The sequence below is a fragment of the Dermacentor variabilis genome, chromosome 6 (assembly GCF_050947875.1).
Source record: "Dermacentor variabilis isolate Ectoservices chromosome 6, ASM5094787v1, whole genome shotgun sequence".
Taxonomy (NCBI): domain Eukaryota; kingdom Metazoa; phylum Arthropoda; class Arachnida; order Ixodida; family Ixodidae; genus Dermacentor; species Dermacentor variabilis.
Window position 1 is genome coordinate 189,989,140 of NC_134573.1, and position 19,961 is coordinate 190,009,100.

The 19,961-nt window shown below is 48.0% G+C and overlaps 1 protein-coding gene across 1 annotated transcript in view; it reads right to left on the reverse strand.

Annotated features, from left to right (window-relative positions):
• The window catches only part of LOC142585988 (protein Wnt-16-like), a 277,621-nt gene that overhangs the window by 110,063 nt on the left and 147,597 nt on the right, over nt 1-19,961 (reverse strand). Inside the window, exon 4 of the mRNA XM_075697163.1 lies at nt 7,158-7,303. Within this exon, the coding sequence (XP_075553278.1) occupies nt 7,158-7,303 (146 nt within the window). The remainder of the gene's footprint in view (nt 1-7,157; nt 7,304-19,961) is intronic.

Consider the following 19,961-nt stretch of genomic DNA (forward strand, 5'->3'; position numbering starts at 1 on the left):
ATACTTTCTCTCTCGCTAAAGAGACGCAAAGGTGTGTAAATGAAGGCGAAGCTACGTTCAACGCCGGTCACATTATATGCTGCGGCATCAAGTCCATTAGAGGCGATTTTTGCAAAGGGGAGCACAGAAGCGCTGCGTAAAAGGGAGACGTGGACCGTAAAGACGCTCACTTGCGACTGAGTATATGTTCAGTACCACCAGGAACGTTATTGCGCATGCGCTGTCATGCGCTGTCATATATATATATATATATATATATATATATATATATATATATATATATATATATATATATATATATATATATATATTTGAATAAACGAAGGAGCACACTTACGAAAATTGCATTTTTAATGTTTTAACGTTTCGGCCGGGGCACGGCCTTCGTCAGACTAAACTTTTTATTCTGACGTTTATTCTGACGAAGGCCGTGCCACAGCCGAAACGTTAAAACATTCAAAATGCAATTTTCGTAATTGTGCTCCTTCGTTTATTCGTTATTCGTATTCCTTCGTATATATATATGTTCGCCTAACAACGGGGAATGAATCACTACACGAATAATGGCAGCTATATTGTAAGGTGATAGCAACAATGGCACGTGCAAGTGGCCTGCAAAAGTCATTGATGACGGCCACAATATCTGCCACCGCTAATTTCTTACCAATTCGAGCAAATAAAGTTTTTCCTCCTCCTCCTTCCAAAAACACATTCGGGGGGAGAGTGGCGTAGAAACTTCAGCAACGCAAATTCCTTAGCCACAAGACGCACTGACGGAGCACCAATACAAAAGTTGGCGCGAACGTGAATCTGGCCTGCCTCGAGGATTTCCTTTTGGAGTCTGCCTTTGGATCTACTTTTAATATCGGTTTTATCGAAAAGGGGCTTACAGCCACAATCCCTGCAGTGCGCAGGAAGGTGCGCTCAGTTGCTCAGGGCCTTTAAAAATGAAGAATGTTCGCTTAACCTGTCATTTAGACAGCGCCCCGTGTGCTCAATGTAAACTATCCCACAGTCGATTGGTATCCTATACACCACTTCGATAGCACAGGAGGCGAGCGGTTTCGTGTGTTTCTTTGCACAGGTCTTGTTCTTGTTGTGGCCATTTTGTAATGGCGCACAACCGAGAAAGCTGGAGAGGAGCTGTGAAGACGAGGTCAAGGCCGTGTTGCTTCCCGATTCTTTTTAGGTTGTGTGAAATCGTTTTGTCTCTGAATATATACTTAGTTGCAAGTGAGCGGCTTTCCTGTTCGCGCCTCCTTTCTCCGCAACGCTTCTGCGCTCCCCTTTGCAAAATTCATGTCAAAACAACTGGCCCAGCAGCTTACTATTCCATTAGAGAAACCCAACTCAGCGTCGGATAGCTGTGCCTGCAGACGAGTGCACTCACTGCGTTAACGCCGCAGTACGTGAAGCTACAGGCTCTGTAAAGGACAGTATGTCGTTACTAGCCTTGAAAAAGCTCACGGGCATGAAGCCATATATTTGTGTTTTCGCAAACACTTAGTGAACGCAAGCACATACCGGTAACAGACTTTACTGCACAGGATATTATCCCTGTGCAGTAAGGAATAAACTTTAGTGCATTTCGAAAGGTAAAATAAAAAAAGCTGTATAATACAACAATTTACGAAACTTGTAACCTACAGGGGTGATCACGCTCGTCTAGAGCCTCGAGCAGCGTACGGCGGAGCACGTTTTTCCACTGGCGTTTCGAGTCGTTTCTTCGTAACTCGGTACCTCCCTTAAAATTTGCTGCTTCCTTTGCGCAGAGCTCGGCTAGATCGCTGTAGGCAAGTGGGATCCCCTCTGTATACGCGATTCAGTATCATGCAAATGTAGTGCGAGGCTCGTAACTGGTTGCAGTGCCTCAGGTCGTTACGAATGTCTCGAAGTACATTTTTGAGATACCGTAGCAGTGAACATTCTCTACGGCCCGGTTTGAGCGCTGCATATGTGATCACTATTCCCTATTTTCCTCATCGGCGCGGTATACAGTATAGTACATATATAGTGTGGTAGCATATACCAATCAGTGTAGCTAGAAATCTCGTTCGGGGGGGGGGGGGGGTGCTTACGTTGCAGCTCGGTCGGCATCCTCCATAAGAGGAAGCTTTAGCTCGGGTACGCCTATCTAAATACATGTAGAAGGGGAATTCGTTTTTCTCGGCAACCACTGCATCAAATTTGACGAAGTTTGGTGCATTTAAAAGAAAAGCTTGGGTGGGGGGAGTTATAGTGACTACTGGTTTCGAATTTTTCATTTAGGTCGTAAATGTTTAATTAAAAATTGGCCAAAGTCGCACATTTTCACAAACGAAACTATCAAGTTTAAAACTCTGTAACTCAACAATGAAAAATGATATCACAATTCTGTGAATTTCATCTAATAGCACAACTACAGCGGACAAAATTGGTCAGTTACACATGAATCTAAAAAATTTAGTATTATGGAAACACGGCTTTTGCAGAACCTTTGTACACAACGTAGCCAATTCACATGAGATACAAATTGACATACCAAATTTGTCCGCTTTGACTGTTATAATAGATGCCATTCACAGACCGCGATATCTGTTCTTGATGCAGAGCTGTTAGATTGTAAACGTCGTGCTCCTATTTTTTCCGAACTTTCAAAATTTTCGAAATAATTTTAAACAAAATTCAGGCCCTAAATCGAAATCTTGCTTCCAACAGACACTACAATGTAACTTTCTCTCTCAAATGCAGCAAATTTCATTAAAAGCGATCCAGAGGTTATCCTAGAAAAGCGTTTATGCGTTTTACATGTATTTGAATAGGCCGCGTCGGAGTGGGGCCCGAGCTAAAGATTCCTTTTAAACAATTTGTCGAGGGATCAAACAGATGAATAATAATTGCATTGCCAGTGCTAAAGATGGTGCAAACGAATTCTTGAACGCTACGCACCGTAAAAACAAATAAAATATATCATTCTTCGTAAAAGAATATACTCGTATGTGCCAAAAATTGTGTCCAAAATAACTGATATCAATGCTTCCATGTTTTTTGTCTATTTAATAAGTAAAGAAAATATCACAGGAACATTAGAACGACATCAGTTCGAAACCAGCAAAGCAGTGCATGCCGCTGATATGAGAAATGTAAAGGCCATGAAATGAACAAGTTGAGAAAAAATATGGTAATGAAACTTTGTCATTCAAGAACCATGTTTACATTCATGTACGTATGCAACGGCCAGTGCCAAATATCAGTGACGCTGACATTTGTTCCAATGTATTGCGCAGGAGCAGCTGTCACCGGTCGTGCATCGTGAGTAATTACACCGAAATTATAGTCGCAATAGAGAGCACGTATAAAAAGCAGGAGTTCAGCAAAATATACGAAGGCGAGTCAAATGAAAGTGAACCAGTGCGAATATATGACAAACGGGGTACCTTATTTAAAAGTAGTCTCCATGAGCATTTAAACATTTGTCCCATTGACTGAGGTGACGCGTGATTCCGGTCTCATAAAATTCCTTGGGTTGCTGCTTCAAAAAGTCTGCAACTGACTCTCTCACGTCATCGTCAGACATGTTGGAGCGTTTCCCACTTGAACGTTGCCAGTTTTGTATTAAATACATCAGCTATGTGGGGACGGGCATTGTTGTGGAACAAGATAACCCCATTCGTCAATTTTCCACATCGTTTCTTCTTGATTGCAACACGCAGCCGTTCCGGCGTTTCACAGCATCGGAAACAATTGATAGTCTCTCAAGACTTAGCAAATTCTGTCCGTAATGGTCCCTGACGAACGAAAAATAAAGTCAACAACACTTTTCCGGCGGAAATGATAGCCTTTGCTTTCTTTGGGCGTGGTAAATTCGAATGTTTAAGCTTTGCCTTCGTGTTTCAGGCTCGTAGTAGTGGCACCATGGTTCGTCCCCGATCACAATTGCAGACAAAAAGTCGTCACCCTAATTGTGATACCAGATCAGATCAGTCCAGGCAGCGCCGAGCTTCTCCATCTTCTGGCGGTGATTCAAAATTTTGGGCATCCATTGCGCACACAAAAGCCGATGACTAAAATGTTCATGAATTATGGCGTGACCGGAATCGTGACTGATGTTCAGACGCTCTGCCAGTTCATCGATGCTTATCCTCCGTTCTTGTCTCATCACCTCATCAACTTTTGCACTTTTGTTAAGGGTGATTTCACGATGGCTTTAGTCGTGTCTTCGATCGTCATTGCAACTTTCAGGTCCTCCTTTGAACCGTTTGCTCCAACGCTTCACAGTGGCCAATGAAATGCGATGTTCAACGTACACGGCAGCCATACGGCGACTAATTTCTTTTACCGAAATACCTTCAGCAGTCAAAACCTTCACGGCACCACGCTGTTCAACTTGTGGAGTTTCCAATATGTCACGCAACCATGTTCAACCGAATGTATGAGAGCATTATCCTCACCTTTATCCTCACACCTGTTTGTCACTTTTGTAAATGAGACATTCCTCTCTTCTACGCACATGACTCGCAGATAATGAACCGAACCATTATTGCGCGGGGTGGGTAGGCTCACTTTCATTTGACTAGCCCTGTACATTAGAAATGCGAAGATACATTGGAATATACAAATGCGAAGATAGAGCTCCATAAAGGGCAAAAAAGTGTCACTGGAAACAAAGTTCACTGCACGTATACACAATATCTCCCAACAAGATATTTAAATATACGTATAAGTCTCCAATAAATGTACGTATCTAAGAAAAAGTAATGGTGTATAATGCGTCAAACGAAGCAAATAAACATGTTGCCCAATCACAGATTCACAGAATCCTAGATACCGCCCCCATTCCATCCACTCCCCCCGATGTATCGAGCACGACGCAAGATGACTAGCTTGCTCTCCGTTTTCCTCTTTTGCGCGCACAAGGCTGAGTCACCATCGTCGGCTCACCCATTCCAGCCCCCCCTTCCCGTACGCTTTCACTCGCACATACAGCAAGCGGCGCTCGGTAACGATGTTATCGCCCTTGGACTTTATACGAAACATGAGGGTGACGGTGACAGCAGGAATGCGCCTGGAGTGTCCATATAATTGCTATCGCAATAATATCATAAGAGTATCCGGCAACTGAGACGTCCCGTGGCCCATTACTTTCCGCAAAGGAAGAACTTTCACCATGCAACAATTAGCTGCGCCGCAACAACGTATTTCTTCCTTTTGTGGGACGAGGGCACCGAAATTAAAAAAAAAACTCCAAGGAAAATATGTTGGCCACAATTGAATGCCTACTTTGCGCAGCTAATGTGGCTACCGAAGGAATATCGAAAAGAAATTGAGACGTTTGGTCCACAGAGAACCATACGCATACTGCTCTGTATCCTACACCAGCGAGCCAAGTATTTCCGGAGAGGTTGCCCTCAAGCGAACGCGAAGCAATCCGTTGAGTCCCCACAGTGATGGCGGCAAGCGACCATTGTTTCTTTTTCTCGTCTGCTAGCCAGAAAGCGTCTAAAACTCTGCCAGGCGAAAATCCTCTCCGCCAGAGCAAACCGAATACGCACCGAAGTGCGCTGCGCGGTGGTCAGGGCAACACGAGAAAAACATATGCGCTCTGGCTGGCACTGGCAGCCCGCGGGTAGGGTAGCAAGGCCAAAAAAAATTGAAGACGCTCAATATGTCCTCGCGAATAAAAGTCAAAGTATGAAAAATAAAAAAGAATGTAGTTACCTTGGCTGGCTTTAGTGTCTTAACATGGATGCCTTGGCGTATAGGTGAAAAAAATTGATATTTTTTCATGTGACAGGACAGCACAAATGAACCACCACAACGCTTCGCCTCATCGGACCTCGCTGCGTGCTTTGTCAACTTGTCTAATAGTGTGTTGATTTGGCTTGTCCCGTTGTATGTTCCAATGCAAGAATTTAGAAAAGTCAATGCACCTTTGGCGTGAAATGTTTATAACAGCATTAGACCTACAAAGTTCCTCAATTGAAAATCTAAAGCACTACTTTGGAAATGTCAATGCACCTTTCACATCAAAAGTTTATGAGATTTATACCCATAACGTTTCGGAATTATCCATGCGCTCCGTAGATGCCGCGGCCTCCGCGACATGCCGCGGCGAGCCCGTTTATCATCAAAACACCATTGAAACTTTGTGCTCGGATGGGGCCGCTTGCGTTATGCGACTCCCGGTGCATGGGTGTTGCCACGAAATCCAGCCCGAGTTTACAATTTTCGCGGTGAAATGTGTTTTCGAGCATGAAAAAGACCGTTCTAGACAAAATCCAGAATGATTTCCGGCGCCGGGGGCTGCTTTGGTCGGCGGTGCATTGACAGCACGAAAAAATTTCGGGGGGGGGGGGGCTGCAGTCCCATAAGCCCCCCCCCCTGGTTATGCCCCTGATACCAAAGGCATATCAGTGTCAAGAATGATTTAGGAAAATGAAGAACAGGTCGGTTTTCAGGTACCTTCTTCGCTGCAGCCTAGATATAGCAGATCGATAAACGAACATTGAGTCTTACAAGCAAATACAGATGCCAAGTTGAATGCGTAATACACAAACGCCATACACCAACACAGACAGACAGACAGACAGACAGACAGACAGACAGACAGACAGACAGACAGACAGACAGACAGACAGACAGACAGACAGACAGACAGACAGACAGACAGTGAACTTTATTTGATCCTGAGGCAGTAAAACATTCAAAGCAGGCTTAATAATTAAAATGCGGCTTAGGCCGAGCTTAGAAACCACACACCACGGCTAATAAACATAATAAATTTTTGGACAAGTTCAAGGAAGGCGCTTTGCTTTTCTTGACTTAGGGCTGGGTGCACTGAGGACGAAATGTTTCCGACTTCTTAGACGCAGCATGCAAGCCGCGGGGAAACTACTATTGGGCGTGGTGTGCACAGCCCAGGCAGACGACACTGCAAGCAAAAGCGATACAGTAAACGAGAAGATCACGTATGATAACAAAGGGGTGCGGAACAAATACCCTAGAAGGCGCCTGTGGCAGAGCATGGTCCCTTCAGCTTATCCCCGTACCAGTGGGCAAAAATACTTTCTCTTCTGTCAACTGCAGACAGCGTCCTCGGTGCTCTATTTAATTGTGACTCCGTGCAGCGTTCCCTCCTTGGCGCCATCAAAGATCGCCTCGGCGCTGCCAGCACTCACCAGCGGCAACGCAGTCGCACCCTGGAGGCCAGCGCGATCCTGCCAGCGCGCAGGTTGTGCAGGTTGGCCGCCTGTCGCAGGGGCTCGGTGCTCCTCGAGGAACGCTCCGCCGCTCGGCCGAGCTGACGCGACACGCGGAGGCCCGCCTGCGAATCACACGAGCGCAAGACTGGAGCGCACGAAAAACATGTTTGTTCTGAACAAGCCACGGGGGTAAGAAATAAAAGTTACCAAGAAGTAAAAGAAAGTGCTTTTGCTGATAAGGAAGTAGCGCATCGCTGATTCACACTGAAAACTGGCATGTGGTAGAGTACTACAACGCGTTGCGCAAAGATGCACTTTCTTCCTCTGTTAGCAGCATGTGCCCGAGTATCTACAAGCGACGGCAAACCACATTACCTTGATTCTGTCCAGCTACGTGGCATTTGCATATATTTTATGTTTGGCTCAAGTTACGCCGGACACCCTATATAAGTGATGACTTCCTCAAGCACCCACCAAGGTAACCTGAAAATAAAGGGGAAGCTCGATGCAGCAATAATCAAACATAGAGCACTTTGGGACCACAACATTTATGAGGCAGTGCGTGGAATCTGATAAGGAGTAATGGTGCCAGGGCTAACGTTCGCAAATGCCATTCTGTGCTTATATCAGATATCTTGTGGGGTTGGAAGTTAACCAAATATAGGTAGGTCGTTTGGCTTTGGGGGCCCACGGTGAAACCACAAATGAGGCACGGCAGGGTGACATGGGTTGGGCCTCTGTCGAAGTCGAAGAATAGCTGAGCAAAATTAGTTTTGAAGAAAGACACGGGAATATGGACCAATATGAATGGGCGCCTAAGTGCACAAGCATCTGTACCTGAAAAGCGTGGACACAGAATGGAGGAAGATGTCGAGAAAGTTGGCAGCGACCGAACACAGGATAACTGAAAGTGCAAATAGACTACCACAGGTGATCAGAAAGGAAGTGAGAACAAACAGAGAAAGCGAATTGGATGCAAAGAATGGAAGTAAAAAAGATTATGCAGAATTACAAGAGTGGGAAAAAATTAATTTGAAGGGCAAATCTGTGCGATAACACAAAGGGCCGTGCCTTGTTATTCGAGGCTCAAGCTGGCTTCTTAAGGACAAGATCATACCAGAGCAAGTTTTCGCAACAAGAGGCTTGTGTATGCTGCAGCCAAAATCCCGAGGCCACACAGCGCACCCTTACGAAATGCGAAGGGATTCGCCCAGTGAGAAGACACTTTCCAGAAACTCTTGGATCTAAAGTGGACGAACGCATCAACTAGTCAGAGATGAGCAAGAGACGTTTTAGTATTCGTGGGAAAAACTCAGGGAAGAGATTGATACGAACAGATCCGTTACAGGCATAGGTAGCGATACGAGATAGAGAAGGTGTGAGAAATAAATATTAAGGAGACGTATACAAAAATGTTAAAATGAGAAACATATGTAGTATACCTGATTAAATCAAGCAGGCTATTTGACTATTTCTCACTGCCCCGTTTCAAAGGGGATGCCAATAAATCATCACCATCAAGAAGCGCCCACTGTCAACCGTAAAGCAGTTTATTGCACCCGGCATCGGAACAGCAATGCCAGAGCGAGTGTCATTCAGACTGTTTGCACGCGCAGGTTTTTGAGAGGTATGTTGGAACATGGTTATAACGGCGCGTTTTGAAGGCAGGACACAGAAAGAATGCACACAGGACAGTCGCAAAGCAAGCTCTTGAAGTTTTGCCATGTGTGAGCACCTCTGTGCAGTCTTGGGGGCCCCTTTTACTACGTGTCAGCTAATGTGTAAATCAACTCTACATTTTCTTTTTTTCAGTGAGCTTTCTTTAGCGTCTGTTGCGTTTCGCCTGCGACGCGCGGTTTTGCCGGCGCGACTGCGGCGGGGCGGCAGACATTTTGGCCCGTTCGGCGTCGCCGCAACGCTCCCCGCCAGGCGTTTCCAGGCGTTTCCAGGCATGTTCCGATGCCACGTGTCTTCATGTGCGTGTGTGAGTGTATGTGCCATTGTGCCCGAACGGCGGCGATGCGACAGCAGGGGGTCACCCTCTCCTTCCAATCATTGTGCCCGACCAGAGGCGCTACGAGAGCCGAAGTTACCTTCTCCTCCCAGTCTTTGTGCCCGACCGGCGGCGCTACGACAGTGTGCGTCACCATTAGCCCATTGTACAATCACGTGCTCGTCTATTGAGGGGTTCCTTCTTGCCCTCAACTGCGAGAGTATAAAAACAGCTGCCCCCGGACGCCAAAAGGAGGGCTCCGATTTCTTCTGTTGAGTAAAGTGCTCTCCCGTCTCTCTACTTCGGTCAACCTGACCGCCAACTCTTTGCGATGTTAAAATAAACAAGTTGTTTTGTTGTTACCAGTCGACTCATGCTTTGCCGGGACCTTCGGATGCTTCCAGTTGTACCCCAGGCCGCCAGGCCAACGCTACCCTTGGGGCTTGCGACCCAGGTACAACCACGGGCGTCAGCGCCGAGTTCCCAACAAATCGTACCAGCGGGTACGACCACAACAACTCGTACCAGCGGTGCGATCCCAACAACCGATGCCATCGGTGGGATCCAAACAACTGGTGGCAGCGGTGGGATCGCGACAACGAAGGCCAGCAGCGAAGATATGCAGTTGACTGTATGCTGAGCAGCTCATCGACGATCCAGGAGCAGTGCAACGAGCCCTGTGTGATGACTGGTTGCCTGCAGCGGAACGACTGCGCTGAACTCTTGACTGCGAGGTTTGGTGAGTGCGGGACTTTCTTCTTCTGAGCTTTGCCAGGCTTTTGTTAGTGTCAGAAACAGAGCTGGTAATTGTGGTTGTCGTTGCTGCCGGGTTAGTTTGCGGCAAGACAATAGTAAGCAGTAGAGAAAGCAGCATTCAGAGCAGCCATGGATTTGAAGTCGTTGCGCAAACCGAAATTGCTGGAGCTTGCAAGAGAGTTGGGTCTGGATGTCTCAGACAAACTAAGAAAACCTGAACTGCTAAAGGCTATTCTTGAGTTAGAGGCTGAGGATGACGAGCTGTCGGAATGCCTTGAGACCATTGAGGAGAGGGAGACTGCAAAAAGACAGGAGCGCGAACTTAAAGAGCAAAAAGAAAAAGAAGAGCGTGACCGTAAAGAACAGAAAGAAAAAGAAGAGCGTGAACGTAAAGAACAGAAAGAGCGAGAGCAACAAGAGAAAAAAGAAGAGCGCGACCGTCAACACGCGTTGGAAATGAAGCGTCTCGAGATAGAGATGGAACGCGCTCGTAATGGAAGTCAGGCACACGGTGCAGGAGAACGCGTATTGTTCAAAATGACTGACCTGATGCGGCCGTTTAAGCTTGGAGAGGACATTGGTTTGTTCCTGGTTAACTTTGAGCGAACGTGCGAGAAGCAGGGGTTCTCTCGGGAAACGTGGCCACAGCGCTTGCTCACTTTGTTACCCGGCGAGGCGGCCGACGTAGTCGCTCGCTTGGATAGAGAGGAGGCAGAGGATTTCGACAAAGTAAAATCGAGTCTGCTAAAAAAGTACCGGCTGTCTGCGGAGGCGTTCCGTCGGAAGTTTCGGGAAAATGAGAAAGGCAGAAGTGAGTCATATACAGAGTTTGCGTATAGGCTTATGTCAAACATGCAGGAGTGGCTCAAAGAAGAGAAAGCGTTTGGTGACCACGATAAAGTTCTGCAGTGCTTCGGGCTAGAACAGTTTTATAGTCGGTTACCGGAGAACGTGCGATACTGGGTCTTGGATAGGCCAGACGTTTGTACGGTGGCTAAAGCCGCTGAGCTAGCCGAGGAGTTTGTGACGCGTCGGGTTCGCGGAGCTAAGGACGGTCAAAAGGGTGAATTTGGCTCGAAGTTTGAGAGGCCGAAGTTCACACCCATGAGAGCAAAGGGGAACACGCGTAGTGCGGATGCGAGTGGAAGCAGTGCGACCGAACCTAAGGAGACGGCGGCAGCCGAAGCCGAACGCAGAAAGCGGTTCGAGATGAGGCAAGCGCGCGTTTGTTATACGTGCCAGAAGCCGGGTCACTTTTCGGCGCAGTGTCCGGAAACAACACCAAAAGTTGTGTTTTTTTCAATAGGCAGCACTGACGAGAACATGAAGCTTCTCGAGCCTTACATGCGAGACCTCCTCGTGAACGGGAAAGAGTGCCGGGTGCTTCGCGATTCCGCAGCTACGATGGATGTAGTTCACCCGTCTTACGTAGAACCCCATATGTTCACGGGCGAGTGCGCATGGATCAAGCAAGCCGTGGAAGCTCATAGCGTGTGTCTGCCGGTAGCAAAAGTGCTTATCGAAGGACCTTTCGGAGCACTTGAAACGGAGGCGGCAGTGTCATCTATGCTGCCCCCCCAGTACCCGTACCTATTTTCAAACAGGTCCGATCACCTCCTGCGCGAGAAGGGGCTTTTGTTTGGTGAAGCTAGTGTTCAGGCCTTAACCAGATCGAAGGTTCGGGAGCTCGCTGCAAAGGCGGTAGTTGCGGGGCCGACGTTATCAAACAACGAAAAAGGGTCAGAGGCGCAGCAAGCTGATATTCAGAGCACGCCCGAACTGAATAAACTTGAGTCTGTAACGTTAAAGGCACCAGATACCGGAGAGGAAAATCCCGATGCGGGAAAGTTAGAAGAGCTATCTACTGATTTGCTCATCGCGCCTACGTCAGACGGACTTAATAGGTTGCTAAAAGTCAGCCGGTCGGCTTTGATAGCCGAGCAAAAAAAGGATGGCAGCCTGGAAAACGTGCGCTGCAATGTCAAAGAAGGTATCGCCAGGAAAACTGCGCGTTTTGTGGAAAGAGGTGGAGTCCTGTACCGGAAGTATCTAGACCGCCGAGGAGTGGAGTTCGATCAGCTGATCGTGCCTCAATGCTATCGTCAGGATCTGTTGCGCTTGTCACACGGGGGTTCGTGGTCCGGACACCTAGGAGTTAAGAAAACTAAGGACCGTCTCTTGCAAGAGTACTATTGGCCAGGGTGTTTTCGGGACGCAGACCACTTCGTGAGGTCATGTGACACCTGTCAGCGGGTGGGCAAACCAGGGGACAAATCGAGGGCGCCGTTGAAATTGGTACCTATCATTACGGAGCCTTTTAGACGGCTCGTTATTGATACAGTGGGACCTCTGCCGGTAACAGCCACGGGGTACAGACACATTTTGACTGTGATCTGCCCAGCGACAAAGTTCCCTGAAGCAGTGCCGCTTAAAGAACTCAGCTCAGTTGAGATAGTCAATGCACTACTGTCCATATTTGCGCGAGTTGGTTTTCCTGCGGAAATCCAATCAGATCAGGGCACAGTGTTTACTAGCGCTTTGACGACAACTTTTCTCGAAAGGTGTGGGGTAAAGCTGCTACACAGCTCCGTGTACCACCCACAGTCGAATTCCGTTGAGAAGCTCCACTCCGTCATGAAGCGCGTGTTGAGAGCCTTGTGTTTTGAACATCAAACTGACTGGGAGCTGTGTCTGCCTGGGGTGATGTTTGCTTTAAGGACCGCGCCGCATGCGGCTACGGGGTTTTCGCCAGCTGAACTGGTGTACGGTCGCTCGCTTCGATCTCCGCTTCGCATGCTTCGAGAATCGTGGGAAGGTAGGGGCGACGACCCAGTCGTGGTGGAGTACGTACTTAAGCTCCTCGAACGCTTAAGAAGGGCACAGGAGTTGTCAGGTGAAGCAATGACAAAGGCCCAGCAGAGGGCCAAGGTTTATTATGATCGGACAGCCAGGGCCCGTCGTTTTGAGGTGGGCGATGAGGTCATGATATTGCGCACATCGCTAAACAACAAACTAGACGTGCAGTGGGAGGGCCCAGCACGAATTGTTCAGAAACTGTCGGACGTTAACTACGTGGTAAGTCTGCCAGGAAAGCGGAAAGCACAGCAAGTTTACCACTGTAATCTGCTCAAACCTTATAGACAAAGGGAAGCAGTGGTGTGCATGATGGTAAACGTTCCTGAAGAGCTTCCGGTCGAGCTTCCGGGACTAGGCTCAGTGACGAACAGGGAAGACACCGGTCAAGTCATTACTGACCTTATCAGTAAAGCACCGCTGTCGCCCGAGCAGAAAACCGAACTACACCAGCTATTACAAGAGTTTCAAGGTCTGTTCTCTGAGAGGCCTGGTAGGACTTCTGTACTTACTCATGATATAGAACTTACCTCCCCAGAGCCAGTACGATCCAAGGCGTATCGGGTGTCACCCCGCCAGAGCGATATTATGGAGGCTGAGGTAAAGAAAATGCTACAGCTCGGTGTTATTGAGGCAGGTGAGAGTGATTATACCTCCCCTTTGATTTTAGTTGAGGTACCGGGCAAGGAACCTCGTCCTTGCGTCGACTACCGCAGGCTTAATTCCATCACTAAGGATCAAATTTATCCGATCCCTAACATCGAGGAGCGCCTTGAGAAAGTTAGTAGCGCTCAGTTTATTTCCACCCTAGATCTTGTCAGGGGTTATTGGCAGGTTCCACTTACAGAAGAGGCTAGTAGGTATGCGGCGTTCATTTCACCAATGGGAACATTCCGTCCTAAAGTGTTGAGTTTTGGTTTGAAGAACGCGCCATACTGTTTTTCAAGCCTCATGGATAAAGTGTTGCGGGGACAGCAAGAATTCGCTTTACCGTATCTAGACGACGTAGCGATATTCTCCGCATCCTGGTCTGAGCATATGGCACACTTGCGGGCAGTGCTAACCCGCCTGCGCGAAGCGGGCTTGACAGTAAAGGCTCCTAAGTGCCAGTTAGCACAGGCCGAGGTTGTCTACCTCGGTCACGTGATTGGTCAGGGTCGTCGCCGCCCCTCTGAAATAAAAGTGGCCGCTGTGCGAGACTTTCCGCAACCGCGCACAAAGACCGATATTCGGTCGTTCTTAGGTGTCGCCGGCTACTATCAGAGGTACATCCCCAGGTACTCTGATATCGCGGCTCCCCTGACGGATGCTCTAAGAAAGTCAGAGCCTCAAACAGTCGTCTGGGACGAGACAAAGGAAAGAGCTTTTAGCGCCCTAAAGAGTGCCCTAACAAGCCAGCCTGTGCTACGATCGCCAGACTATACCAAAGGGTTCGTTGTTCAGTGCGATGCTAGTGAGCGAGGCATGGGCGTTGTACTGTGCCAACGGGAAAATGGAGAAGTAGAACACCCCATCCTGTATGCTAGTCGTAAGCTGACCAGTCGTGAGCAGGCGTATAGCGCCACCGAGAAAGAGTGTGCATGTCTCGTGTGGGCCGTTCAGAAATTGTCATGCTATCTAGCCGGCTCGAGGTTTATCATTGAGACGGATCACTGCCCTCTCCAATGGCTGCAGACCATCTCTCCCAAAAATGGCCGCCTCCTGCGCTGGAGCCTCGCTTTACAACAATATTCCTTTGAGGTGCGTTACAAAAAGGGGAGTCTCAACGGTAACGCCGATGGCTTAAGTCGAAGCCCCTAACGTAGGAATCAGCCTCAAAATTGTTTGTTACTGATGTTTTTCTTCCTGAGGCAGGATTTTTTTTAACATATTGCTTTTGTTTAGTGTTTCAAAGTGATGATATGCTTTCTAGTGCAATTTTCCAATTTGTGGACGCGTTCTGAGTGATGCTAGACTACTGTAAGGAACTAGGCAGTGGTATAAAAAGGGGAAAGAGCCTGGCAGGGCTTAGTGAGGGTTGTGCCGTGCTTGCTGACTGAGCGGTTGAGTTTCAGCGTAGTTCTAACGCTTGCCGGGAACGAGAACAAAAATGTGAACTCTCCCGAAGTCACTTTGCAGTGTCCCGTGCGAACCTGAACGAGAGAACGAGGCCTTCTCTGTGCGCTGCGCTCAAGAAACGTCGAGGGACGCCCGACTTCGGTTATGAGCATCATCGAGCGACATCCCTCCGGACAGCGGATGCAGTCCCCTGTCCATCGGGATCTCCTTCCCCCGGCGGGGCGGTCTGTTGCGTTTCGCCTGCGACGCGCGGTTTTGCCGGCGCGACTGCGGCGGGGCGGCAGACATTTTGGCCCGTTCGGCGTCGCCGCAACGCTCCCCGCCAGGCGTTTCCAGGCGTTTCCAGGCATGTTCCGATGCCACGTGTCTTCATGTGCGTGTGTGAGTGTATGTGCCATTGTGCCCGAACGGCGGCGATGCGACAGCAGGGGGTCACCCTCTCCTTCCAGTCATTGTGCGCGACCAGAGGCGCTACGAGAGCCGAAGTTACCTTCTCCTCCCAGTCTTTGTGCCCGACCGGCGGCGCTACGACAGTGTGCGTCACCATTAGCCCATTGTACAATCACGTGCTCGTCTATTGAGGGGTTCCTTCTTGCCCTCAACTGCGAGAGTATAAAAACAGCTGCCCCCGGACGCCAAAAGGAGGGCTCCGATTTCTTCTGTTGAGTTTCAGTGCTCTCCTGTCTCTCTACTTCGGTCAACCTGACCGCCAACTCATTGCGATGTTAAAATAAACAAGTTGTTTTGTTGTTACCAGTCGACTCATGCTTTGCCGGGACCTTCGGATGCTTCCAGTTGTACCCCAGGCCGCCAGGCCAACGCTACCCTTGGGGCTTGCGACCCAGGTACAACCACGGGCGTCAGCGCCGAGTTCCCAACAAATCGTACCAGCGGGTACGACCACAACAACTCGTACCAGCGGTGCGATCCCAACAACCGATGCCATCGGTGGGATCCAAACACGTCTAACCACTGTGCAAAAGTTATCGCTTGGCTCAAGACGCCCCTGCATATATTTCAAATATCCTGAATGTTGTTACCAATTCAATAGAGAAAACGCGCTATCTAATCAGATTGCGCGCGTGAAGCAAATACTGGCGCACATTCTCGATCACGTTCGAGCGACCGCGATTGCGCCGCAATGTACGAGCATTCAAGTCTGATGAACCGATAACTTGATCTGTAGATCAGACGACAGGGACTGTCTTGTGTGCATTCTTTCTGTGTCCTGTTAAAATGCACCGTTAGAACCATGTTACATCAAGCCAGCAACCAACTAGCCCATCTAAGTCTCTTAATTTCGAGAGGAAGGAGAGAGGAGAAGGAGCGTATGTGCATGTGGAGGTCTTGAGCGTGCGTGCGTGTGTATTTGCATTTGCGTGTGAGCGCATGTTTGAGTCTCCGTATTTGAAGCTGCGTGCGCAGGATTGCGTCTATGGGTGTGCGAGCTTACGGATGTTTGTGTATGCGTGCGTACTTGTGCGTGTGTGCATGGACGGGCGTGTGCAAATGTGTACGGGGGCGAACGAGTGCCGTATCTGCGTGTGTGCATGTGAGCATTTCCCTGCTTACACCTAGTGTTGGAGACGAATATGATGCGTTTCCAAACCCATATTTATATCTACAAGACAAGAACGAATGACACTGCATTATCTATTTCTGAAAGCGAAACCGACGAAAAAAAAAAAAAGCACCTGAGACTTCAAGAATGCCACCCCAGATTTCGTTACGATGGCTCCTTCACCATGGGTACGGCTCGCCTAGCTGTTCACCTTCTTTATCTTCCTTGCCTCGGTGGCAGCGCAATTTCTTGGGGGCAATGACGCGCTCAATCTGCACCATCGCTGTGTCGTGCATCGTTTCTACGGCCGAGCAAGCTTTCGAAAACTGCTTGGCTTCAAAAAAGAAATAACGTCAACAAAAATCCCGAGCGGACTGGCCACAATGCTCACCGAGCGATGCCACTAATGAAAGAAACACAAATGGCTCGGTGCGGTCAGATCGACTTTACAGACGTCCTTTTTCGGTGTCGGTTAAGCTTTATGAGACTGTTTAAATTAAAAATACTTGTTCACATAGCTCTTACAGAAGCATGTTTAATAAACCTTTCGTCGCTTGAAGAAATAATCTCGAGGATGGGCTTCAAACTACCCATTTGCTTTAGCCACCTAATACCAATTATTGCAAAGTTAATTAACGTTGCTTCGTTAATTACCCACACAAACACTCAACCTACTCAGCCTCTAGAGGTTACCAATCTGAACACTCGAATGATAAAATGATGTCACCAAGGTTTATATTGAATTTTATTTGCTGCAGTTAAAACATCCAGCCTATTGACGGTGCAGTAGGCTTGTTATAATGCAAGTGTGAAAGTTTGGACAGGTTTTTTTTTGCGCAAATAAAGTTCATGAGATTAAACGAATGTGCCGAACCGTGCACTTTTGCTTTTAGAATGGATTTTGCTATAGACATCCTACAAGAAGCACCTCAGCCCTACGGTATATAGCACAAGGGGGGCGTGAAGATTGTGCGCGCTCCCGACTAGATTTCTGAGCGTTGGTGGCATCAGGCGTGGCTTCTTAGCGCCAGTAAGAATAAAAACAGCTGCCTGGCGGAAAGCAATGGATAAATTGTTTAGTACATTCTATCAAATGGAGAAGCGCAGACGTGTGCATTACAACAAAATGTACTGAAGTTTTAGGATGAGTGCTTTGCGGCGTATGTTTTGGCTGTCTAATGTTAAGACCTAAAGAATTCCGCAACTTCGTGACAACTAACGCTGACATACGTACAGTCACGTGAAATATGAGCTCCGACACAGTGACCGTGATGGAACTGTTCCCTGAACGAAGGGCTACATTGACACATGAAATGATGGTTTAATAAATACCAGTAATCGGGAAGTATTTATCTATTTTAAAGTTTTGATTTGTCAGCCCCTCTGTGCAGTCTTGGGGGACCCTTTTACTACGTGCCATATGTTTCAGCTAATGTGTAGAGCAACTCTACATTTTTTTCAGTGAGCTTTCTTTAGCGTCTAACCACTGTGCCAAAGTTATCGCTTGGCTCGAGACGCCCCTGCACGTATTTCAAATATCCTGAATGTTGTTATCGATTCACTAAAGAAAACGCGTTATCTAATCAGATTGCGCGCGTGAAACGAATACTGGGCTACATTCTTGATCACATTCAAGCGACCGCGATTGCGTCGCAATGTACGACCATTCAAGTCTGACGAACCGATGCCTTGATCTGCAGATCATATTCCGACGAAGGACGACTTTGCACATAGTCATCGCTGTGCTTTGAGTCTTTTTCAGCGCAAGCTCGCCTAACAATGAGTTGGATTCGAGACTCACCCTTTCGGTGCCTTTTTCTTCACATCACTACAACGTGAAAGTATAAACATGCTATATTTCCATTGAGTGAATACTGGGATATGGGGGTTAGGACTTTTGTTGGCGTGTGCGTTAACGCTTTTAACGAAATAATTTGCTATTCACAATTGACCTTTTTATTCTGGAGGTTGTACAAGACAGCAACCCTGACATTACCAGGAGGTCTCAAGAATAAACAAAACTTCTATACTTATTAGCTTTCACCTGATAGCAGGGTAGAAAATTTCAATAAAAATATCCTTATGATAATTAGAAGCATATCTGGCTCGGAGTTGCAGTTACAAAGACCTACTCATTCCACATAATAATAGGGGATATGCCCATGTGCGACTCTTGTGGAACTATAGAAACGATTGAACATATTTTATGTCTATGTCCCCAGTACGGCGTCGAGCGCGAAGCTTTCCGGACAGCATTGAAGCGGCTGGACTCGAGACCATTTTAAGAAATGCAGATCCTTGGACCATGACTGTACGCGTCGTTGGCACAGAAAGCCACGAAAGCGTGGTTGCAGTACCTCAAGTCGACGGGCCTTGGCGACCGCTTGTAGACTCCGTGAGATCCTTCAAATGTGTGCAAAACTTGACTATCCCTATCTCCTCTCTCTCTTTCTCTTTTCATCCCCGTACCCTTCCCCACTTGTAGGGTAGCAAGCCGGACATGCGTCTGGTTAACCTCTCTGCCCCTTTCCTCTCTCCTAGTTCTCTCCTTCTCTCTATCCACTTGAAAACGTTCCATCTGAGGTTCCCTAATGCAAGATCGATATCGAGTTGACGGTGGTTCGTATCGCGGGACCTTGACATATGTCCAACCATCGAACAAAGGGTTATTCCGAATGTTTCATATTTCGGAAGGCGTGTTACCCTCCTGCCTTTCACTCCAGTTCACAACCACGCAAAAGACGAAAGCGCTGTGCGAAGAGCGACTTTATTCTAAACCCAAGAGCTGCCGTAACTCACCCCGCCTATTGGGGGCGAACTCCACCACTAGAAAAGCTGGCGCCACCGTCGGCGTGACGTGGCATGAGGGATTACGTGGACACAGCGGCCGCGTCGGCTGCTTCGGAAGCGCCGAAGCGAACTGAAAACGAAAGCTGAAAGTCTCACCCGCGCTGTGGTTCTGATTAGGTGGCGAGCATTTCCCGCCTTGAGTATCTGCTTGACAGCATTTGAACGCACTATAATAGGTGATGGCTGCTTTTGGAGGCGTGCAGCATAGTAGGCTACTGCTCGGTGCCGCCGCATGCCAGACGTACGCAACGGAGCTTGGTGTCAGCCTTATTCACATGTAGCCACAGGGCAAAAAGCTGCGTGAAACTTGGCTCGCGAAACTTAGAACTGGCAAACAGCCATCGGCTACAAATCGGGTATGCAGCAAGCACAGACGCGAGGCAGATTTCCGCTAGAGCGTCGGGACCTCGATGTTGGGTGAGTAGCAGAAAACTTACGCTGAGACGCTGACCGGCGCCCGCTGCTAGGCTAATGCCATGACGCTTTACGTGGTCTATGGACTTGTTGATGCTAGATTCTGGCAAGTTTACTGGAATGGAAAGGGAGCGATAAGAAGCAAATTAAAGAAAGGCATCGCACATGGTCATGTTTGTGTTATGAATTAATGTACTGGATTACGAAAAAGAATGGCTGCGGCTTAGCTAAGGTTAAGCCCAGGATGCGAAGCATACTAGCCTTTATTTTAGTTGTTGAACCACTGTTTAGCCTG